Source organism: Elephas maximus, chromosome 6 (genome assembly GCF_024166365.1).
Source record: "Elephas maximus indicus isolate mEleMax1 chromosome 6, mEleMax1 primary haplotype, whole genome shotgun sequence".
Taxonomy (NCBI): Eukaryota; Metazoa; Chordata; class Mammalia; order Proboscidea; family Elephantidae; genus Elephas; species Elephas maximus.
This window is the reverse complement of record NC_064824.1, coordinates 105,985,213-106,010,104: the sequence shown is the minus strand read 5'-3', so window position 1 is coordinate 106,010,104 and position 24,892 is coordinate 105,985,213. Positions and strand designations below refer to the sequence as shown.

Sequence of the window (24,892 nt, the reverse complement as noted above, 5' to 3'; positions counted from 1 at the left end):
CCAGTTCATTGCAACTCAGTACCCACCCTCACCCACCTCGGAAGAAAGGCGGCGAAGCCACGTGGAGAGCCTCACTAAAAGCTCCCTGGCAAGCTGCCAGCTCCAGCCTGGGCCCCAAGTCTATCCGGACTCCTTCTATTCTTTTTAACACATTCAGACTGAATAGTCCCTTTCAATCAACTCTAACCGGGAGTCGGACCGCTGGTACCCTCCCGCCTCTGGGTCGGGAGGAACGCGCGGGGAGGTGGCGGCGGCGCGCCGCGGGGCGCGCGCGGCCGGGGCGGGGACTGAGCGCAGCGCTGGCGGGCGGGCTCAGGGCGCTCTTCCCCTTTGTTTTACTCCATTGTGTGTCCCGTCCACCTCTGGTGCTGCTTCTCTGCACCCTGGCAGACTTGGGGGTGGGGGGTCTTGAAGGGGCTTTTTTTTTCCGTTTGTTTTTTAGTAAGTTGAGACTTCCTTGGCAGTGCCTTTCCCTCGCGGTTCGTCGCCCGTGCCTAGGAGGGAGGCAGAATCGAAAGTGCCACTTGCCCCCCGTAACGGCTTCTCCGCGGCTCCCCGCCCCACTCTTCCTCCAGGAGGCATCCTAACCCAACATTTTGGACGTTCACCTCGTGACCGCCCGCGCCAACGCCAAGAGGGCGACACGCGACCGTCGCCCCTCTGAGGGGCGCAGACTCCGGCCGCTGGAGCTCCTCCAGCCACCAGAGCGAGGATCGGAGCCGGCGCGCAGTCCGAGCCCGAGCTGGCCGCCTCGGCGTCCCGGGACTTGGAGCGATGTGGCCGGGGTGGCTAGACCCTCCCCGTCCCTGCGCTCGCGCTCCCCGGCCGCCGTGCGACAGCCTCGGCCCCCTTATATAGCCCTCTAAAAATAGCTCGCCTCGCACCGCCTTGTAAGGCAGCAGGGAGATCCACAGCGCGCCAATCCGCACTCTCTGCCAGGGCCGGGCCCCGCCCCAGGTCCCGCTCCGCGCCCCCCATTGGTCCTCAGTGACTTCATGAGCCCCCTGTTTACCTTACATGGTCACACGCGGCCTAATGGACGCCCTCCTCCGAGATCCCACGGCTGCGCGGAGAGTGGGGCAGAGGGAGGGAGTTTGGGGAGGGGGAAGAGCAGGAGGAGGAGAAAAGGGGGGAGGGAGGGAGGAGACTACAAACTAGCAAGGATGGGGTGGGGGTGGGGAGGGAAGGAAAGAGTGGGGGGAGAAGCGATCGCGAGAAAAAAAAAAAAAAAGCAGCCTCCCAAAATAAAGAGCAAAGATTGCATTAGGAGCGAACAGCGCTGCAGAAATAGATGGCAGCTTCGTGTCAGTGAGTTTGCATCCCCCTTCCTGATCCACGAGCTGGAGTGATTAGAGCCCTGGAAGGGGATTGTTACTCCCGTGGAGAAGTCCCCTTTTCCTGGCAGCGGTCTGCACTGTACACGCTGGACGCCTCTCTCCATCCACCCCACTCAGTCTCTCCTCTTTCACCTCCTCTCTCCCTCTCTCCTGCATTGATTTTTTTTTTTCCCCTTTTTAGTTGACTGAAACAAAACAAAACAATAGGGCCACTGGATGTCTGCCTTCCTGGGGGGTGAGCCAGACAGACTGACAAACAAACAGACCCAACTGTGTTCGGGGGAGGGTTTCTCCTCCCGTTTTGCCCGGCAGCAGCAGCATGGACGTGTTGGCTGGTTATAGTATATTCCAGGAGCTACAACTTGTCCACGACACCGGCTACTTCTCAGCTTTGCCATCCCTGGAGGAGACCTGGCAGCAGGTGAATGATTTAAATTACTTGTGTAAATCGTGTGGTGGCCGCGGAGACGCAGGGGCTGCGTTGGTGTGGGCTTTGGGCTTTTTTCTTTATTTTTTTTTTAGTTTTCTTTTTTTCCTTTTTGGCTGTTTGTTGTTGAAAATGTGTTCTGAAACAGTCATATGCGCATACCTCTCCACCACCCCTGGTTCTTTAACGTGCCGAGCTGAGCGCGGTCCGAGCTGCCTGCATTCACTCACCAGCACACATCTTTGCGCACACGTTGTGGGGCGCACTGTACCCCAGCAGAGACCTGCCTAACTTTTGGGGTTCGGAGGAGCCGGGTGGGAAGCTGGCTTGGGGCTTTACGAGCGATCGCTGCCAGGGAACCATGTCCTTGCATCCATGAGCTCTACCTACTTGGTACCTGAAATCTGGTTCATCTCCTTCTGCTGGTGCTGACGACCGTCAGATGTGGGGACGGCTGGAGCAAATCGGAGTTTACCCAGTAATTAGCGAGTGTCAATAAAGAATAGCGGCTTGATTTTGAGACTGGAAGGTGGGCAGAGGGAGAGGAACCCAGTGACAACAGATACCCAAAGAAATCTACAAGGAGGTCAGGAAGACGAATCTAAGGCTGACAATGCATTGTAGGTTTCCCTAGTCAAATGCCTCCACGAAGAAAACACTCAGTGTCTGTGTCCTTGTTTCTCTTTTTGTTTGGGGTCCTTCTCCAGTGAGACAGCACATCCTCCGGCAAAGGAGCGGTTTGTGCTACGATGCCTCTGACTTTGTCTTAGAGGACTAGTTAAGAAACTCTTAAGATGCTGAAGGGCACCCACACGGAGTAGGCTGGGCATCCCAGCAGAGGCGAAGTGGGGCTGGTGGTAAGTTACCCGGGCTTTGTGAAGTGGAATAAAGAAAGTGCTGGTCAGTGGAAAGTGCTGTGTCTGGTGCGGAAACAGTGGTTTTCTCAGCAGCGATTAGGAGCTGCTGAAGGGACATTCTTCAAGAAAGATGGTGGGTGTATGGGGGGTGGGGGAACACGGGTATTCTTTAAAAATTCTACAGTGTGCACCATGGAAAGTGAAGAAGATGGTATGGATTTGCACGTCAGAAGTGTCAACTTGTGCAGTCCATCCTGGAGAATCCTGGTTGCCCTTGGGGAGGGCCGTGCGAGGCTTGGTGTGTGGCTGCTCCTGTAACTTCTCTGCTGGCTCGTGACAGCAGCTTGTTAAGGCTAATGAACGGCTGAATTTCCTCTGCCAGGATCCAAAGCGGGATTTGCCAGTTTGAGGTTGGGATGTAACAGTTGCTGCTTTAGTGAGTGAGGTTTGGCTTTCAGTACAGGAAGCCCAGTGGCAAAGCACATTCTCCGTACCTTTGTTACCAGTTGTTATCCCGTGACTCGTGGCTGTGAGTTTTCCTCAAGGTATTGGCCTCTGGTGTCTGTATGTTCACACATGTATTACTATCCAAGAATGCGGGCAGATATTCTGGACTTTGTCTCTCTGGACACACACAAACAGTCATACACGTTTACCACAAAGCATTTCTTCAGTGCCTCCTTTTCCTCATTTTTAACAAGACTGTATCATGAAGGGGTCTCACCAGGTATCTGTCTTCTTTTTATTTTGCATGCTAATTAAACCAAACTGCTGTCAGAATTTCGGCTGCTGAAATAGCCTTCGTTTCGCACTCTCAGCCCGCTGATGTAGACTTGGTTCCCTTTTAGCAACTCCCTAGACAGGTTAGGGAAGCGAATCTCTGGATTTAGTCAGCCTGCCCAAGGCAGCCCCTATTTGTGACTAACTGTTGGAGCTGTGTTGGAAGGAAGAAGTTGGCTTTATTGGTTACAACGTTCTCTCCTGATGAATCACACAACTTTGTTTTGGTTCAGGTCTTCACAATAATAGTAAAGCCTGCTTTGGGGAAAGGCCTCTCCAGAGGAAACCTGCTTTTCTAGGTCTAGCTTCACTGTCCAGGAGAAACTCTAGATCTGTAAAGAGACATCGTTGGTTTGACAATTAGAGGATGTATTAGATCTATTGTTTCCTCAGAAGCCTTTTCGGCTTTTTCTTCCCCCCTCCCCCTTTGTCCTCACCCTCTTCAGGGAACCTCTAGCTTAGTTTCTATCTGCAGGCAAAAAGATTTGCTAACCCTCCTTGTTTCCCCCGCCCCCCTTACTTATCCAACTGCCGAACAGCTTCACCTTAAACCCCTTTGCCAAGCTGTTTCAGAAGCATGCTCATTGTCTATACGGAAACAACTCGTGGGGAAGCAGTGTTAAATAAGATATCAGTGCAAGCAGCTTTCTGCTCTGGACTCTAGTCACAACTTCTCTATATAAAGGTGACCATGACCTCAGTTCACAGGGATGACCAAACCTCCAGCCTCTGTCTCTTCCTCCCTCCCCTCTCCATGCCCTGTTGCTGCTTCTGAGTGTAACAGGGGGGTTGTGGTGGTTATATGCAACTGTTCCTTCCACATCAGCCATCAGATGGTGAAATCTTGAGACTCCTTTGCTCAGAACAGCTCAAGAAGGTTGCTACAAAGAACCCCAGGCAGGAGGAAGCTTCCTGATGCTCTGTGATAATCCGATTTTAGAGGTCAAGTGGAGAGCAGTTATTAGATGTTCTTTCTTAAAGTCAACAAAGTACCTAGTCTCAAAGAGATGAGCAAAACACGAAGGTCCCAATAATCTGATTTGGTTTCTAGATAAAGAGCAGCTTCTATGACAAACCCAAAAATATCTATGCATTTGAAAATTGAGGATGGACTCCAAATATTTGGGGATTTTATTTTAAACTTATGCTTTGGGATAATTGTCCTGCTTAATAGCCATTGAGCCTATGGTAGCCCTCATGTCTCGGGGGTTATCATTTTGATACTGAATTTTCAGGCAATGTTGTCTTAGCCACATATAGCTTCAACTCTGAACATCATTGCCTGTGTAATTTTAAAATCCAGGTGGACATCCTACATTAACAGCCTTCCATTCCTGAGGTCTAACTGCATACTTTAGCACTTGGCCTAAGTAACATCATCTTTGCCTGTCGTATAACTGTAAATTACGCTGGGCTTATGTGGCCTATTATTTTATGGAATTCAGCTGACGCACAACTCTTAAGGCTACCAGCCTTAAGCTCTTTGGAAACTTGCAGGAACATTTCCAAGAGCTGTTGGAGCAAAAGCAGGAAAAAGCCCAGGGTAGGAAAGAAGCTGGAGTAGCTTCTGTGGTACCACTTGATGATGGAGAAAGGGAAACCCATTCATGACTTTTGTTGCCAATCACTGGCTTTTCTGGGCATACGGCTCACTTTGAAAATAAAAAGGGTTTGCAGAGTTCTTTCAGAGCTTGCAAAGATTTTTAGAATTTTGATATATTCTTTCTAACTAGTCTACTGCTTCACGAATGCACATCAGGTGATGATATCCTGAGTCTTATTTGGACTTAGCTTTGCTTCATGCTATTGAGGCACGTGGTACGCTTACTTGAAAACTCTTCGGGAATGATGTTTTCTGTTAATGCTGATTCATAACTGGCAGATGGGGTCAGTTTCAGGCCTCCCTTATGCTTGGAGAAAATTTTCCGCTGCTACTGGAAACATATAAATAAATCATAGAGCGTTCCTCCCTCCTCCCCCACATCCCCATTGTTGTAAACTAATGGCATACTTGGCTACTGTAAGGACTAAAGTGTCCTCATACCACTGCAATTTCATCTTGGTTTCAGGTACCCTGAAACACTTTTTACAAGGGCCTTTGGTACAAGGCATCTCTAGGGGACAACTGACAGCTATGGTTGCCTTCCAAGAACAGCCTCATGGTACAGGGATGGGATTTGGCCTGCAAACCACATTGCCTTTCCCTCTGCGTGGTGAGCTTGCCTTTGCGATGCCTTCTGCAGGCCCGAGCAGCCAGGTGCTGTCTCAGCCAGAAAGACAAAAGCAAACTATAGTGTCAGTCCATCCGCAGGTTTGCCTCTGTCCCCAATTTGCAGAAAACCTTGTCATGAATTAGAAATTCTTGGCAACAGCACCACCCAAGGATATTTGTAGACACAAAGGAGCCTTGCTAACCACACTGAAAGGATAAAATAGCTGTCTTTTTTTTTCTTTTGTATGTAATTTTTGTGCTCTTCAGTTACTGTAAGTCTCTTTCTTCATTCGAAACCAGGACTTGGTAGGTGAAAAAAATTAGAACTACCCTCGTTATCCAGATTTTTCTCTATAAGGATGCGATCACTGTGTAAATGTATCTTGTGCACATGGGAATGCAATCAATCACACACTTTAATAGATTCATTTCCACCTTCTTATAATAGGCATATCTTTGTGTAGATTTAGAGGCTCTCTGATGTTATCTACCTGTTCGAAGTTTGATATTTTAAAGTGGGTGAATGTTACAATGCAGATATTTTTACTACATCTGAGGAGGGGGGGATGTCAACTATTCTTTGTTCTCTCTGAGACTCCCACCCCCACTCCCTCCCCTGAGGAGAATGAGATGTTGGGGTCCAATCCATTTAAAGGGCAGGGCTGAAGAGGCAGTGTGACAGCCTAACCCTGAAATAATTTATGTCTGGGTATGTCAGAGACCTTATGTGTTCAGATGTGGGCTCTTCCTCCCTCCCAGCCCATTCTAAATATAAATGCCAATGGGGGCTATTTGTCTTTCCACTGAAATGGGGATAGTTTAGAGGCAGGGTCCTAATACAGCATTTAGTAGCTATTCTCTCATGAATCTTCATATTCCTCTCTCTTCAGACAGTCCCTGTATTTTAACTTTTTGAGTACAAGAAGGCATCACAGTCTTCCTTTAATCACTCTTTGTTCCTATTGGGAAAGAATACTCTGACCAGCCCAAACTGCCTCCTATAGATAGGAGAGCTACTTTGGTACCAGACCGATGGGTAGATGCACCCTATCACTGTGGTTTACAGCCACGTGTAAGTGGTTTTTATCACCTTTGCTGGACCCCATGACTGGCGAATGCAGAGAAAGACTGATTCTGGTTTACTTGATGTATCAGTTAGCATGTATGTTGGAATGGAGATTTGCTGAAAGTTTAGGACAGCTCCCCAACTCAAGTGTGTGGTGCCTGGAGGTAAGGGGGAGAGATTTAGTCTCTCTACAAATCCCTTTGTTCTGCCAAATCAGCACAGCAGTTGCTTAGAATAAGCAGGTAGAAATGTTTTAACCCCAAATGCCGAATCTTGCCAAGTACAGCAGTTAGAAAGCTCTACAACTACTAATGATGTAAAGCTTGGTGGACCAAGTTACAGTAACTAATCATTAATGTCACATTGAGAGGTTAAACAACAGTCCCTCTCAATCCCTGAGTTATTGTCTTAGAACATCCACATGAGAAACCATCCTCCTTGTTCAATTTAGTTTAAGAGCTCCCGAAATAAGCAAAGTATTGGCATTACTCGGACTTGCTTTAACCTAAGATTGATCATGACCTTGCTTCTCCCCTTACCTCGTCCTCATTTGCTGTTGCCAGTTTGCAAAATTATTTCTACTGCCTTGAGTCCTTTTCTGTCTTCCTCGCTTAATATTTTGGTGGGGCCTCAAGAACTTGGTCCTGCCAAATGCCTCCTATCTACTCCACCCTCTCTTAGAGAAGCTTCCAATTCCATCTACCACATGCTTAACGTATAGATGTTATAAGGCAGCCTTAGGATGTGGGTCTGCTGTCAGCCTGCCTGGGTGTGAGTGATGACACCATTCGTGATTGAGCTGGGAGATGGACCCCATTACACCTTATGAGATTTTCTTTGTTTATGTTAAAATACAGAAAACATTTCGCAGTAAATACTTTATTCCTTAAGCCCTTGTTATGTGCAAAATACTGTGTTTGGGTAATGCATAGTTGAATTGGGTATATATTCTGTCCCCTAGGAAATTGAACGCTAGTAGAGGAGAGAAAGCACGTTCAAAATTCAGTAATACAGAATAGAACACAGTTGCCAAAAAAGTGGCTTATAGTTCTGTCTTTATTTTTGAACATCGGTCTGTGCCCATGTGTATTTACCTGCTTTGTTACAGCTTTGTTTATAAAATATGCCCAAGATTTGCTAAGTTCTCTTCTGACCTGCTCTTAGCTAATGGCTTTCTGGGGGCTGGATACTTTTAGGGCAGATGAGTGTACAGTGTGAATACACATGTCCATAATGGCCAGGAAACAGCATCCATGTCTGTGTCATTCGGAAATGGCTAGAGGTAATTAAAATAATTAATGTAGAGCCATATGCAATATCTATTTCTAAATATGGGTTTATTGACATTTCCTGAGGGTCATATTGAAAGTCAGGACAGGGCCTCGTACCAAAGCTAGGAGCATAGAATCTTAGAATTTGAAATCTTGAAAGGGTCTTGGTTTCCCCAGCTCTAAAGCACTAGGGCTAAACCAGGTGATTGTTAAAGCCAGACGAGGCATTGGACCTTCCAAGGTCACACAGCTCATTTTTAACACCGATGGTTCTAGGGCCCAGGACCCTTTCAGATGCCCAGAGCAGTTTGCTTACTTTCCATCACACTGTGCTGAATATGCTTTGAGTCATTTCTCATTTTCCTTTGTTTTTTTCCTTAAAGGGAGGCAAGAAAATCCCCATTTTACTTTGAAGAGTCCAAGAGCATGGAATTTTGGGATTGTCTGGGTCCTAAATCAAACCATTAAATATCTTGGAGAAGGCTTATTTGTGCAATTTAATTCCTTTTCCACTTTTAATGATGTGGTCCTGGAAATGACACCATGCTGGGGGGAAAAAAAAAAACAACCCTCAATTTTAATTTTGGTCTTATGTGAAAGTATCGTCGCTTAACAACAAGAGGGATGGGGTAGGAGGGTGCTTGAGGTGTATGTGGTAGGGTGTGGATGGAAGATAGAACCAGGGTTTCGCATAGAAAGCATCTAACATGAAATGGCTTTGTCTCTGACACCTTGCCCTTGAAGGGACTGCATGAAACTTTAACAGCAACCCAGGTTTCAATCCATGAAAACTCTCATTAAGGTGTTTTTTAAGTTCTTGAGAGGCTTGGGTGGACAGTGAAGTTGTAATATTTTATACATTTTTTTTTAAGTGGAAAAAGTATAACATATTGTAATAAACAGTTAATTCATAAGCTGAAATAAGTGGAAATTCATCTTCTGTGAAGTTAAGAAAAAAAGAAGTCCTTTTGGGGCTGATGGATGAAGCAGCCCTAGTATTCACAGTGGTCTCAAGGGAAGAGATGAAAAAGGAGAGATCTGTTCACTCTTTGCTCCGATTGCTTTCTGCCCTTTCCTACACCTCCTACCCCCAACCCCAACTGTCATAATTATGGTGAAAATTCTCTTTTGGGACTTGTCTCACAGAGCTGTTTCCTTCCTGAATAGACTTTTTCTCATAATATATGTCTCCAACTCCAAATGTATTTCTGAGTTTTAGACCTACATTTTTGAGTTGGAAATATGGTTCTGACAACAAAGACTTTTGGGGTTGTCCCAAACCCTAAACTCATCAACTTCTTCTGTGGACCTCCTCCTTGTGCTGGCTTCCCTATTTGTTTTATTAACACAGTCACTCTTCCTGTGATCTGGGTTTGATGATTCAACCATGTTTGGCTCCTCTCTTCCTCTTGAATGTGATCAGTTGAAAAATCCCATTGATTTGGCTCCTGTAAGGCTTTAGAATTGCCCTTCAACTTTCTGCTCCCTCTGCTGTTGCCCTAGTGTAGCCCCCATCACCTCCCCTGGACTCATCTTTCTACTTCTACCACCTGGCAAGGCCCTGCTCACCAACTGTCAATGGCTTCCCATTACACACAGGATAAGGTCAAACTTCTAAGAGTCAAATGTGTTCCCAGACTGGGCCTGGGTAATATTCTCAAGTTTTCCTTCCTTTCAAACATAGTAAATGCCATCCAAATTGGGTGACTCACTGCACAGATATTTCTCCTGCTTCTCTCTTTAGTTATGCTGTTTCCTTCAGTCTTTTCCCCATCTCCCCCCAACAATTCTTTGTCCAGATTCTACCCATCCCTTAGGTTCCAGATAGTTGCCATATCTTCTAAGAAACTTCCCTTTGTTTCCCTCAGCCAGCAGCAATTGCTGCTAGTTCTGTACTCTTACATGGAACTTTCTACTTCCTCAAGACACTTTTCAGTTCTCTGTTACAGTATAGCTTTTTTTTTTTTTTTTTTTCTCCCTGTTGTCTTATTTTTCCAGTTAGGTTGTAAGATTTATAGCAGGGTCTTGGTTATAATTTTAGTAATACAGTTTTAATATATAACCCTTCAGCTTCTAAGAGAGCCTTGAATGCAAGAGACTTTCACTTGATATTTGGGGACGGGGTTAAGATTTTGCTACATCTTTAGCAGTCATTCTCAACCTTGGCTGTGCCCCAGACCAATTAAATTAGTATCCCTGTGGGTAGGACCCAGACATCAGTAGTTTTAAGATTTCCAGGTGATTCCAATGAGCAGCCAAGGCCAAGGGCCACGGGTTTATAGAAGGGTTCATGATATATCAGAGTGGCAGGTGCTTACTTCGTATATTGAAATATTTCATTTCTTGTATAACTTGAAATCAAAGTATAATAGAGGTTTATAATAAAAACAGGCCGGTGCTGGTAGATGTACTTTATCCAGTGGCTGCTCAAGTATCATTATGCCTTTCTTGTTTTGTTTTCTTTCACCGTAATGTGTCTATGGCAGTCCTGTTGCCTCACATTTCCCCTGACCTACCAGAGATTTGTTTAACCTGGTCAGATTCCATTTCTGGTACCTTTGTGGTGTTGGGCATTCAGCTCCAGCCATGCTGTGCTTCAAATAACTCATTCTCTGTAGACCCTCAGCCATAATTTTCCACTTACCTCAGGCTGCTCTGTGGTTTTAAAGGGATGGATGCTTGCATAGACATATGTTGAATGATGCCAGATAGACATCAGGTAGCGCCTCCCCATATTTCTTACTGACCTGACTGTTTGGAAATAGACTTTGTTTATAAAGCATTTAAAAAGAACCATCTTTCTAGTAAGAGGAGCAAAAATAAACTGTGGAAGAATTGCTGCTGAGGGCATTCAGGCAACGAGGCTGCTTCCACCTCCATAGGAGGCTTGGCTCCTGTGGTAATGATCATGGGCGTGTGGTGATCTTCACAAAGAAACCTTAGAAATGCATCTTTTTCAAACTGTGATGTGTGCAAAATTGTACATACCATAGCTACATCCTTTCATATATAAACTGTCTTTGATGGGGGTATGGTTTGCAAGAAAGAACATCATGAGAGGAGCTTAGAGCTCAGGGTTGAAGGATGCCTTTTGGAAAGCTCAACCCAGCTGTGAAAATGGCAATTAGCTGTGGAACAATTGTCCTGCAAGAGGATGCCGCGTGCTGCTGACCCCATTCCAGTGTGCTGCAATCTCACACTCACTTTCCAGAGCTGAGATAGCAGGAATTGAATGAAGTGTTGTAGTGTTGGCTCTTACTTTTGGAGAGGTAGCAACTTTGCTCAGCGTTTAGAGGAGCGGAAACAGATTCTCTCCACCTTCAACTTCTACCGTTGCAGCTTTAAGTGTTTGTTCGTGTGGTCATTGTGTTGTTGTTAGTTGCTGTTGCGTTGGCTCTGCCTTGTGGTAACTTTATGTATAACAGAAGAAAACATTGCTGGTCCTCTGCCATCTTGATCATTGGTATGTTTGAGTCCGTTGTTGTGACTGTTGGGTCAATCCATCATCGAGGGTTTCTCTTAATTTTGCTGACCCTCTTCTTTACCAAACATGATACCCTTTTCTAGGAGTTGGTCTTTCTTGATCACGTGTCCAAAGTAAGTGAGCCAAGGTCTCGCCATCCTCACTTCTAAGTACTCTGGTTGTGTTTCTTCTGAGACTGATTAGTTCATTTTTCTGGGCTTTGTCACTATAAAAAAAATAGGCCCTGTTAATGGAGCTCAGCTCCTGGTGGACCCTATGCAGAACTGATTTCCATGTGAGCTCCTTGAGATGCTTCTCAATGTCAAATATGAGTTGCTGACTTCAATTCTGCATTCCAAGATTTTTCAGCCCTGACTTGTACATTTTTCTCTTTGTACGGAGGTTCTTTCTTTCCATAATATGGACCTAGAGATGGTTTTCTCTGTGATGGGTGTTTATTTTTGCTTAAGAGTATCTAACAGGCATCTCTCTTGAGCTTTTTTTATTCTGAAGGCTGAGGGTGCTTTGCTCATGGTCTCTTGTGATTGGCACATTGTTTCTATAGCCAGGGAGCAGGCAGAGAGTACAGAATTTCCCACTTGAGGCGAGAAAATTGGGGCAGAGGAAGATTAAGCAGGTTGTCTTAATATGACTGCAAAGCAAATGAGTTGCAAAACCACAGGTGGAACTTGCTTTCTTCTTCCTTCTTGGCTAGTCTTCCTATCACAATAAGCTTCATAATAGTATCTAAACCAGAAAACCAAACTCACTGCCGTCAAGCTGATTCTGACTCATAGCTACACTATAGGACAGAGTAGAACTGCCCCATAGGATTTACAGGGCGTGGCTGGTGGATTCAAACTGCTGACCTTTTGGTTAGCACCTATAGCTCTTAACTACTACACACCCAAGGCTCCATAATCATATCTAACATATATTAAATACTTCCTAAGGAGTATTTCATTTGAAGTTTATATGCGTTATTTTATTTAATTCCCAAAACAACCCTGTGAGATACAGGATCTGCTTATTCCCATTTTACAGACTGAGAAATTGAAGTTTAGAGGTTGGAAGTAGTTCAGCCAGGATCCCAACCCAGGCAGGCAGCTCAACACTCTTCATTTTACGTTTATACTGTCTCTTGCTTAGGTGGGAGGCACCAGGACAGGTCCTGAGCGTGGCCTGGCAATCAGTGGATCTATGTGGACTTAAACCACCCTCTGATCTGTCTGCCTTCTGGGCCTTGGTTTTCTCATCTGTAAAAGGACTGGGCTGTGCTAGGTGCTCCTTAAGGTCATAGTGTGTTAGAGTAGGCCGACTACATGGAGGCTTTGCAATCAGGCAGAACTGGACTTTTTTTTTTTTACTAGCTGGGTGACTTAATACCACTGTCATCTCTGAGTCTCATCTCATCATCTGTGGAATGGGGTTAACCGTTCCTACCTCAAAGGGCTGTTGTGAAAATTAAATAAGATCAAGCCTTTGGCTCTGTGATCTTGTATCTGGTGCATAGCATCCACTTAACAAATGCTTTTTCCTTCCCCATTTTCAACCTTCCTTCCTCCCCTCAATAGGAGTGCAAAGTAGCACAACGCTCTTTTTCTAAATAGAGTGACTGGGTTCTCTAGGATCCCGGTGAGCTTGGACTATCTAAGAGAAGGTGAATGATGGAGGGCGGAGGAGGGGGGAGTGTTGGGGATTGGACCTGGTTTATCCTTTTATCCACCCCACAGGAGAAGATCTCATTGAATAACTTGTACTTGTTGTTGTTGTTGTTACCCGCTTCAAGGTGGCTCACTCACGGTGAACCCATGCACAATGGAACAAAACGTTGCCTGGTCCTTTGCCATTCCCAAAATCGGTTGTGGGTGGGACTCTTGTGATCCGTAGGGTTTTCATTGGCTGATTTTTGGAAGTAGAACTCCAAGCCTTTCTTCCTAGTCTGTCTTAGTTTGAATGCTTCACTGAAACCTGTTCAGCATCATAGCAACATGCAAGCGTCCACTGGTAGACGGGTGGTGGCTGCATATGAAGTCTGCATGGAAGGCAAGGGTCCTACTGCTGACCTACCACTGCCTCCAACTTGCACTTAGAACTGGGGAAAGACTAGCCATACCCACTGCCCCTGGAAGCTGGGCCTGGTTTGACATCCCTGGACCCTGGTTGGCCTGCTCAGGCAAATGTCTAACCTGGGCCTTTTTTCATTCTCTCTGGTCTTACTTATGACTTACATCTCCTGAGCTTTTCCAGCACAGAAGTAGTGCAGTTTTCTTGTTTCTTTCTTTTTTTTTCTTTAAGAGCTAGAATTAGGCGTATATAACTTAACACAGTGCGGGTTACTACACCTGCCATTTCTGCCTTACCTGATGACTGAGCTTATAGCAGCTTATGAGAGTGAATCAGGTTTTATGAGATCTATAAATACCTCGGATAGGATTTTTATTTCATTTTCGCCCTTCGAATAAGACATAATGGAAGCACTCACATACACAAGGAATATTCTTTCTGTGATGAAGTAGGACGTTTTTGAATTGGCCTCTGAAAAGCAATAATTTGATGTGGCTCTTCGTGTTGGGAGTTTTATGGGGGAGGGGGAAGAAGCATGCATATGTTGCGATAAAGCTCGAAGATTATTTCCTGTGTTTAAGGTTTAGTCCAGCACCTATGGGGAGATTTATTTCCAGAGGCCAGCCCTGGGCACGCACTGTGTTCCCTCCTTCCGTGGGGTGTATATTTGTGTTTCCCTAGATACATGGAAACTAGGGCAGGAAAGTCCCTTTGGCTAGCAGGAGGCGGGTTTGGTGAAAGAGTCTTTTGGGTTTTTGTCTAGTTAGCTTTCCACTGTCCCAAGAGAGCATCTTCTCATCCTTCTCCCCACTTCATGAAGTTTCCTAGGAAGATTTCACACCACTGAGCTCAGTGAGGTTTTTTCCCCTGGAATGACACTTAAAAAAATATTAAGCCTACCCGATTTCTTAATTTCTAACCAAACTAGGAATAGAAAGGTTTTTTTTCTTTTTTTTTTTTTAACCTTGCTCATGGTCTAATGGAAACCTGAAACACATAACTTAAAAAAAAAAAAAGCAATGCACTTAAAAAAAACATACTGAAGGCTTTAAGTGCCTCACTTTTTCTGTCTGTAAAATGGAATTCATAGATTCTATTTGCTATAGCTTGCTCAGGACTGTTGTGACAAATTTATCTGCAGATTTAACAGTTGTTTTTGAAAAATCAAATATCTAACACTCCTATTTAGTTTAGCTTATTATTATTATTTTTTTAGAATAACCTCCTCTTGCGTCTTCCCTGACTTTTCAGTAGCTTTGTGGAAACCCTGGTGGCCTAGTTGTTAAGAGCTATGGCTGCTAACCAAAAGGTCAGCAGTTTGAATCCACTAGGGGATCCTTAGAAGTTCTAATGGGGCAGTTCTACTCTGTCCTGTAGGGTCACTAGGAGTTGATGGCAGTGGGTTTCGTTTTTTTCTGTTTAATTAGGTGATAATTTAATTCCTTCTCTAAAAGAATTAATCATGTGAACTTTGTACACCTGAATCCAAGGCAGGCAGAGGACTTTTGCCATTTGATTTTTTTCTTTTTAACGTGTCTCATTATGTAACATAATCCTAGTATTTTGGCTTTGCTATATGCACCCACTATTCTGTGTTACCATCAAATGACATTAACTCTTCTGGTCCTCAGTTTCCTCATGTGTATTGGGGAGGGGAGTAGAGTTAGGAAGAGTTAAGACTATCAGAGCTCATAAATGGGAAGCCCCTAGGTTGAACTGGCTTGAAAATGTATTTTATTGGGCCAGTGTACATATTCCAATTTTTGTTTTCGTTTTTTAATTTGAATACTTTTAGGCAGATCGTGCACTCTTCAATTAACCCTGCCTCCACTGTTTCCACCTCGCTTCATTGCTGATATCTGCATGGCCGGGTGAGAATTCGGGTTTGTGACCCCTGACTAGCGGCTCTCTGAGGCACCTCCCCCTCCAAAAGGTTGTGATTTGGGGTTGACCTTTATTTCTCCACCACAGCCTCAAACTGGCTTGCTCTCTGGGCTTACCCAGAATCCGTTTCCATTCCTTTTGAGATTTCTCTGCCTTGTCGAATGTCTTTGTTTGGAATTCTGTTTTATAAAGCAGCTTCCAAGATGCATCTCACTTTTTCCGAATCATCCAGGTTCTGTGGTAGATTATCAAAATCTGGGATTGAAAAGAGCGTCTGGTTCATCCCTCTCCCCGCCTGGACTGAGCAGTTGCTCTGGAGCATGTTCATTCCGTATTGGTGTTTGCCACACTTTCCAATTTGGAAGCTGACTCTGAGTTTCCTGAGCACGCAGCCTCTTCTTAGTCTAAGTGGGAGTGGAATGGGACAAAAACAAACAAAAATTTTTATATTGAACGTTCCTCCATGATGGAAGAACTCCCCTTACCATGGTTTTTTTCGCTGCTCCCGGAAGGCCACCGGACAGGGATGAGAAAAACAAACTGCTTTTTATGGAAGCAAAGCATGTAAACAGTTCTGAGTTTTCTTAGTCTGATATACAGGCATGTTGTACAGGATTCAGTACAGGATTCAATTAGATGCTTCCCACCTGGGCAAATGCTTATTTTTGTGAAAGTGTATGTTTTATGAGCTATTTCACTGAGAAAGTGATGCTTTTTGTGTGAAGAACTCCAGGGTGTTATAATAAAGTACTTTTCCGAGAATCGAGTAATTTGCTTTCTTCTTACTCTTGGCATTAGAATTCTGCCAACAAGGCACTTGGCCTTCATTTTCGGTTGCTTTCAGGATGTTATTGTACATTAGAGATATTAAAAAAACATTATTCTTTTATACTGACTCCCTTATATGACTAAGGATATCATTTGGGTTGACCATAACGTGGTGATTTTTAGGGTCATCTTTTTCCTGTGGGGAAAAGAAGTCATTCTTTTGGATCACTTGGTGCTGGTGTTCCTTCTTTTCTTCACTGTCCAGTTCCTCTTGACTTAAAAAAAAAAAATTTTCTGAGTCCTATGTAAAGGCCCAATAAAATGTATATATCAATAAAGTATAAAAAAACCAATAAAGTATATGTACATATACACACGTATATAAATATATTCAATCAATAACAGTTTATCTGACCTTTTGAATGTGAATTAGCTACTATTAAAGTATTTGAAGGAAGGAAGGAAGAAGGAAGCAAAGAACGACATTATGTGGATGTCAGATGTCCTTGCGTGAACAGTTTTCCTTGTGAAAGAGAAGCAGAATGCAAACTATTTGTCCTACCCAAGATACGTCTGCCTACTTTTGCCTCCAGCTTTTGCGTCTGTGGTCTTTTCTTTTTACGCTTTGTCCTTGGAGACTACCCGATGCTGTTGGAGACTACCCGAAGCTGTTGAGTCGATTCCGACTCATAGATTCCGACTCATAGCTACTCTTACGGGACAGGTTGGAACTATCCCATAGGGTTTCCAAGGCTGTAATCTTTATGGAAGCAGACTGCCACATTTTTCTCCTGCTGAGCAGCTGGTGGGTTAGAAACACCAACCTTTTGGTTAGCACTTAACCACTGCGCCACCAGGGCTCTTTTCCATAGAAACTAGAATCTTACAAGTAGTAAAACTGGAGGAACAGTAGACAGCTTATTTCAACCCCTCCCCCTCTTCCCTACTTTGCAGATCACCTGCCTGAGGTTTAGAGGTCATATTGATTGATGTCCTAGCCAGTTTAGGACTCGTAAGAGTTGTGACCCCCTTTTAGGTTTTTTTTTTCCCCCCCCAGTGTTTTAAATGCATGCCTTTGTTAACACAGGGCGCGGTGCAGTATGGAGCCATGTAATGCTTCTCAAAGGGTGGGCTGCACTCCCCAGGGGCTTCCGAATCACTTTGCAAGGCAGTTTTATTCCCTTTTCAGTTTTCTTTCAGTCCTTCTGACTGACTGGAGGAGACAGACTCAGTTTTGTGGTAGTATGGCTTTAACAGTTCTCTAAGGCTTGATTATCTCTGCTCCTTCTCCCCCCCTCCCCGCCCCGCCCCGCCCCTTAAAGACTTAGAGCTTTTGACAGGCAAAGCATCCAGCTAAAAGTTAATAGTGTAACTTCAGTTCTATTATATCATCTATTGATGGCCATTTACAGGAAAGATATTTTAAAATACATGCAGCCTTAATACATAACGCCTTAGGCAATTAAAAATGAAAATAATACAGAAGTGATTGTGTTGAAGGAAAGCTGATTTGGTAAAAATTCATGAAGGTGGAATGAAAATGAACTTGCAGAAATACCGGCGTGGTGGAAAATAAAAGGGATTTGGAGTCAGAAAATTGGATATTTCTTACTGACTTTGTAAGCACGAACCGGGGCAAATTACTAAACTGCATTTTCCCGTCTGCAAAGTGGGGATTATAATAATAGGATTGTTAGACCCAAATGATATATGGATGTGAAGAAAGTGCTTTGTAAACTGCCATGTGTTCCACAAGGTTTTCTGTCCTGTTGGAGGTGAGCCTTTTGTTTCAAGCCTTCAACTATAATTTCTCGTTGGTTTTCTTCCTCCTTCTTGTGATTTCTATTCAGGCTTCTGAGCAGGAACTTAGAAATTTCCTATTTGTTCAATTTGAGCTGCTAGTTGTGCTTAATTATGGCACTTGGAAAAAATTTCTACTGGTTGTAGAAATGAAGACATAGAATGAAGACATAGAACTTTCTAATTTATTTTGTGTGGGTGTCTTGGCTTTTTAACTCATTTTTGAGAAAATAAGCAGTCTTAATAGTCAATAGTATGTCAAATTAAACCTTCTGAATAAAGATAATACATTTGTCTTGAACAGTTATTTTTTAAAATAAATATTTAAAAATTAAAATATTTTACCACACTCGTGAAACAATTGTGTGCATCTTTGCAAGTATGTGTGTATGTGTTTATTATACCCTGGGCTTGAAGGAAGCCTGGGTTTTGGGTGGAAGTGAGAACCCTGGGAACAGTATGCTTCTGAAAGTGGAAGTCTGTGGGGCTAAAATGCATTGTGACATGTTTTTAGATGATAAGATGGATACTTACCTAGATAAGAAGTCCTAGACTTACAAGGACCACTAAGCTTTACTTCCAGGGATACCTGCCAGTTTAGGCCACACAGGGGCTGGAGTGACAGAGCAGCCTGTACGTTCTCTGGAACATGGGCTCTTATTCCAACCCAGGATCACCTTAGTGGAAGGTCACTATAGATAGGAAGGTAGGTTGAACTTTCTGAAATGAGGACTGTATTCTTGGCCAAGCCCCTTGAGCTCTTCAACTGAGAATGCTCTTCTACAGTCTGCTAAAGACGGTGCCGTATTGACAAGGATGTTGGAGCACAGAGTGTCAGGTGCAAAGGTACCCTCACATCCTGTCTCACCCAGAGCCTTGGTTGAAATAAGGGACGCGTCTGAATCTATATTTCCCCCTGCACCTCTGTCTGCCATCAGTAACTGTGACTTGAGTGCTGTATCCACATTGGACAGCACCACCCCTGAGGGGTATGTGAGCACAAGAATCAGCCACGACAAATTGTCATCTGTTCTTGGGCCACTGCATCATTTCTAGAGGAGCAAATACGGACGAGCCCAGGAGGTCCTTTCTTCTTTTTGAATTGAGTATGTTAGTCTGACCCCTGCTGAACCTCAGCAGTGGTAAGTGCTAGAAAAACGTACAGCTGGGAGATAAAGACAATACACCTGTCTTAAATTTTTTTTTAAATAAATATTTAAAAACTAAAATATTTTTACTGCACTCATGAAACAATTGTGTGTATCTTCACAAGTGCATGTGTGTGTGTGTGTTTTCGTACCCTGGAATTGAAGAAGTCTGGGTTCCCGGGAGTCAAAGATAGAGCCTGTTGGAGAGATAGCAGTAGTTCTGAGTGGGAGTGTTACTTTTAACATACTTTTAAATTTTCTGCCCTTAAAGTTATTGAAGACCCATCTCAGAAAGGGAAACACACCAGTTTCTTGCTCTTAACTAAGAAATTAACATAACTGGATGGCACTGGGGAAAAGACATGGACTTATCAGTCCCTGAGGGCTGGATGGAAACTGCGTGAAGTAGGTGGAACAAGGAGTTGAGTGTAAGGAGGCAGCCCTTTGTTCTTATGGTCTTGAACAAGGGGAAGAACATTAGAGGGCATAGGTAATGACTGAGCGTTTTTATTTCACTTGTTAAGTGCACCACAAATGTAGATAATATAGAATGGGTGGAGGCGATGGGGGAATCCCTCCCCTGCAAAGCAGAGATTGGCAAAGGAGAAGTCAGAGAGTGGGGGTCACAGAGATGGCCACTGGGAGCCAGGCTGGTAATGTCAATGAGTGAAGCGGGCAGAGGGTAAGACAACAGAAAGTGGTAGAGACTCTGGTGATGGAGGAAGTATAGACCCTGTCTAAAGGGGCAGCCACCATTCAGCTCAAACCAGGTATTGTTGTGAGGGATTCAGAACCTATTGCTAGATCTTCAGGTGTTTTAACATAAGGACAAAATCTGAGGGTTTTTTTTTTTTTTCACCCAAGTCCCCAGATTGTTTTTTAAAAAAACATTGGCAAAACAAAAATATTGTGTATGTTGAAAAACCACTATGGACTGAGTCTGGCCACTGTGTTCCCAGGATATTAGCCTCTCTCTATCTTTTTGAGTTTACTGAGTAGCTGTCTTTATACATCCAGTCGAAGCAAAAGTTTTCATCTGGGATGGCCCTAGGAAGCAGCACTATATAGTGGGCGGGGAGGGGCTTCCCTTATTGGGGCAGATTGCAGACAGGGCTCTTCCCTAACTCCAGGTAGAGTCAGGTGGGGTTCCTGAGGCTCACAGCTCCCAGTTTGCCCTGGCTCCAGATTCCAAAGGGAAGGGGAGGTGGAGAGGGTCGGGAATGTCAGCCTCTTGATACGTTTCTGTAGGGATTTGCTGGGACATACCTCTGGCTCAACCTCTCACACGGAAATTCGATTCTGGGGTCAGGAATGTGACAGACACTTGAGTGTGCAGCTGGGTTTTTGCCATCAATGTGATTTGCAGGGAAGTGGGGCTGTAAAACGCTTGAGACCATGAACTGGACAGACACTCCATCTGGAGAGCCGTAGCTTCCTCTGGAAAATTAAACATGTACTTCCAGAGTTTTTTTCCAGAGTTTAGTGTTGACTTTCTAAGAGCATTAAAAACTTACTCAACTATTTAAAACACACACAAACACACACACAAAACATGAAATGCTTTGGATCAAGTGGCAACATTCCAAGTAGTTTTATTTGAAAACATGGTTTTGTTCTTTAAAGAAAATCAAACACGTCACCAAACATCAAAACTGGCTGCTGTTACAAACTTGGCCAGCGGGGACTCATGGAGGCAGCAGAGGCCAGGGGGCTGATGTTAGTATTCAGCACATTGTATTATCAGAAAAAGAGCTTTGTCATCATCACTTAGGGACTCCTCCTCCTGTCCCTTTAGCATTCCTTCTCTGTAGCTTTCCCCATCTAACACTGACTTACTCCATTAAAAAAAAAAAACAACTTTTTATCTTGAAACAATAATGAAAAATCAGTTGCCACTGAGTCGACTCCAACTCATGGCGACCACATGGGTGTCAGAGTAGAACTGTGCTCCACAAGATTTTCAATGGCTGCTTTTTTCCAAGTAAATCACCAGGTTCTTTCTTCCAAGGTGCCTCTGTGTGGACTCCAATCTCCAGCCTTTCAGTTAGCAGCCAAGTGTGTTAACTGCACCACCATAGAACTCCAAAGTAATTACAGACGCACAGGAAGTTGTAAACATATTACACAGAGTTCCATGAATTCTTCACCCAGCTTCCCTCGAAGGTGACATCAGCTATAACTGTTGGATGACTTAGCTCATTTTAAGGCATTTGCTATGAGGGAGCCCTGGTGGTGCAAAAGGTTAGGCACTCAGCTGCAAACTGAGAAGTTTGCGGTTCAAACCCACCCAGTGGCTCCAGGGGAGAAAGACCTGGCTGTCTGCTTTTTTAAAGGTTATAGCCAAGAAAACCCTATAGTGCAGTTCTACTCTGTCACATGGGGGTTGCTATGAGTCAGTATCAACGCGAAGACACCTAACAACAACAATATCTGCGAGGCAGCAGACGAGGCTGGCTTTGGTAGGAGGGAATGCATATAGGGGTGAGGAGATGCCCTTTCTAGGATGTGTAGTTGAGTAGGGCTGTCAGCAGCCAGAGGGAGAAGGAAGGGGCAAGAAAGCATCCAGACCTCCCCACCCCAGCTTCTCTGAACCTGGAGCCTTTCAGCTGTTGAAATGAAAAGCCAGTTAGCTTCTGTGTAAAGGGAAGAAAAAAAAAAAAAGGAATGAAAATGTCTATTATGTATGCATATATGCTGATGTGCATAACGTTTTAAATAAAAGGGTATATAAGTAAGAACCTGTTGACACTTTGGAGGAAGAAAACAGGAGAGTGCTGGGAGTCAGTAAAGGGAGGCTTTTACTTTAAACACCTTTTCTCTTTTGTTTGAATTAGTTTTTAACCGTCCTGTATGTTCATTTTTTTAAGAGCAGTCTGGGTGATGGAATTATGGGCTGCTTATTTTTTTTTTATGGTTAAGAGAAAACCCTGGTGGTGTGGTGGTTAAGAGCTGCGGCTGCTAACCCAAAGCTTAGCAGTTCAAATCCACCAGCTGCTCCTGGGAAACCCTGTGAGGCAGTTCTACTCTGCCCTATAGCATCACTATGAGTCGAAATTGATTTGAGAGCAGTGGGTTTGTTTGGCGGTTTGTGTCTACCCAGAAGCACCTAGGAAGAAAGGCCTAGAGATCTACTTCCAAAAAATCAGCCATTGAAAATCCTATGAAGCATAGTTCTACTGTGACACACGAAGGGTCACTATGAGTTGGAATTGACTCAACAACCGGTTTTATGTTTTCTTTGTTATATATCATATATTTTTAGTACATGCACACTCACATAAACACACATATGCACACATGTGTTATATATTAATTTTAAAGATATTAAACTTCTTGGGAGGATAGTTTGGACTGCTAACAATTACCTACAATTATAGTACGATTGCTATTCTTTTAGCAGAACCAATAAATTAACCCCACTTCTCCCCTCCTTAACTTATTTGAGAAAATATACACAAGAATCAGACAGAGGTCAAATATCAACTTTATAAGTTGGATTTAGACCCAGTTGGGAAGTACAGTCTCGATATTTACCCTGTCCCTCCCCCTTCGGGAAACCCTGGTGGTGTAGTGGTTAAGAGCTACAGCTGCTAACCAAAAGGTCAGCAATTTGAATCCACCAGGAGCTTCTTGGAAAACCTATGGGGCAGTTCTGCTCTGTCCTCTAGGGTTGCTGTGGGTCAGAATTGACTCGACGGCGGCGGGTTTGGTTTTTTGGTTATCCACCATCTATCTTATGGGCTGGCCAATCTGAGGGAATGAAGAACAGCAAGTTGTCCAAATCCCTACCTCCTTCCTGGGCCTCGGTTGGGCTGGCTGTATTCTGGCCCCACAGTGCTTCCCCATGGAAGGGAACAGAGTAGAGCCCTGTAGGGAAGGGCAGAGGATGAGAGCTGAGCTGAGCCCCGAACTCTTTTTCTTTCCAGTATCCCAATCCCATAGACTATTCTTCCTCTCTTGGGTAGGAACGTGTGAAGGGAGTAAAAGGAAGCCTGGAATCGTTACTTCAACAGTATTGACTTCTGGGAGTGGAGCTTCTCAAGGAAATACAGAACAAGGAAGAGGTTTTCTCCCTCAACTCAAATGAAGACTGAAAGAAGATGGACACCGTGCAGATCTGAGTAACAGGGAAGGTAGAGGGGCCCAGGGAAGCAATTGGAAGCAACAGGTGTAGGAAGGAAGACAGAAAACAGAAGATGATTTTGCATTGGCCTGACTCAGGGAAGGGGGCAAGGTATGATGTCCCAGGCTCTGGTACTTGAGCAATGCTGGCTGGAAAGTGGCTCGAGAAGGCAGGGAAAGAGAGTGTGCAAGGGGTGCCTTTAGTCCTAGTGTGTCTTGAATTCTCCCAACTTTGCCTGCAAGTAAAAAATGGAAAGGGTTTGAGGAATTTAGACAGTCTTAAAGGAAGCGTGGTACAGGTAGAGAGATGGGAACAGAAGACTCCCATCTCTAAAACTGTCTGTCAAGAGTGCTTTGCCCTTTCCTTTTCCGCTTGTCCACTTACCTGCTCTTGGTCATTTTATATCAGAATGGTAATGTACTCCTAGTCTCGAAGTCAGGTGGCCTTTTTTTCATCCATCGACAAGAGATGAAGAGATTAGAATAATCATACTTGTTCATAATAACCATTGGGGTTATCAAAAAGGACATAGAAAATGCCTAATTTTGTGCCTGTACTTTCTTTTCTTTGATTTCCTTTTTTGTTTTCTTTAACTCATCCATTTAATTCTTCCTGCCTTCCTCTTCTCCCTCCCTCCCTTTTTCTACCTTCCCTTCATTCCTTGAGGGCTTTCAATGTTCCAAGCAGTGTGCAGCAATGAACCAAAGAGACAGTCTCTCTGCTCTCAAGGAATTTAGAGTCTAGAGGTGGACCCAGCAGATAAAAAAAAATATAGAAGTATGAATTAGGATTGGGCTATAGAGGAAAAGAACACAGTACCAGAGAGAACATTCTAATTGACTTCCCCAGTCATATATGAAATAGTCAAGGGATTTTCTTATGCATTTCTATACTTCCCTAAAATGTTCTTAAAACTTTTTTTTTTCCTAGAAGTTCCCAGCTACCATTCAAAAGGAATCTAAAATGGGACAGACATTTAAAGATGCAATTTTAGACATCTGTATTTCATTTATTACTAGTGTCTTTGTGGTTTTTAGAATTTCTCTTCTGTTCATCTAGCTGGAGTTTTAATCTTGCTAAGCAATGAACTTGTCACAAACCATATTCTGTGTATATTGTTAGCATTAAATGATGTATTAGTATTTAAAGTTTTTTTTTTTTAAATCACAACTTCTAGTAGATTTATATAATTTTTCAATTGAAACAAATCAGGGAACTAAGGAAAAGGAAAGGTAATGGGGTCTTTCCAGATTACATGTCAAATCACACCAGGGAAGGGATTTTGACTGAGTGTGTTGGTTAAGGCCTTAATGACAGATTACCAAATAGCACTTCCTAACAAAGTCTGTATGTGTAAAAGCAGTAGGTGGTTTATGGTCGTCAATGACAGCATTTTTTTTTTTTTAAATATAATTATAATGAGAGTTCCATTCCTTAAGTTCTGTTCCTCGTCTGATTGGTGAATTTCCATGGTTCTCTGTTGACAGATTTGAATAATATCAGTTAATACACGACTCTGTATTTGTGTGATTCTGACTTGGTAAGTGGCTGAAAGAAAGAAACCTTTCTGGGAAAAGTGCTGCTTCTTTAACAGCAAATGGATTGAACTGATATAAGTCTAATTTACAACAGAGGATGCTTACTTAAACTTCTAGAATCTAGAATCAAATGCCAGAATCAGAGAAAATG

The 24,892-nt window shown here is 43.8% G+C and overlaps 1 protein-coding gene across 1 annotated transcript in view; it reads left to right on the top strand.

Annotated features, from left to right (window-relative positions):
• Positions 1–1,211: 1,211 nt before the first annotated feature.
• The window catches only part of KLF7 (KLF transcription factor 7), a 105,796-nt gene continuing 82,115 nt past the window's right edge, over positions 1,212–24,892 (top strand). The window contains exon 1 of the mRNA XM_049887980.1: positions 1,212–1,758. Coding sequence (XP_049743937.1) covers positions 1,657–1,758 — 102 coding nt within the window. The 5' untranslated portion in view covers positions 1,212–1,656. The remainder of the gene's footprint in view (positions 1,759–24,892) is intronic.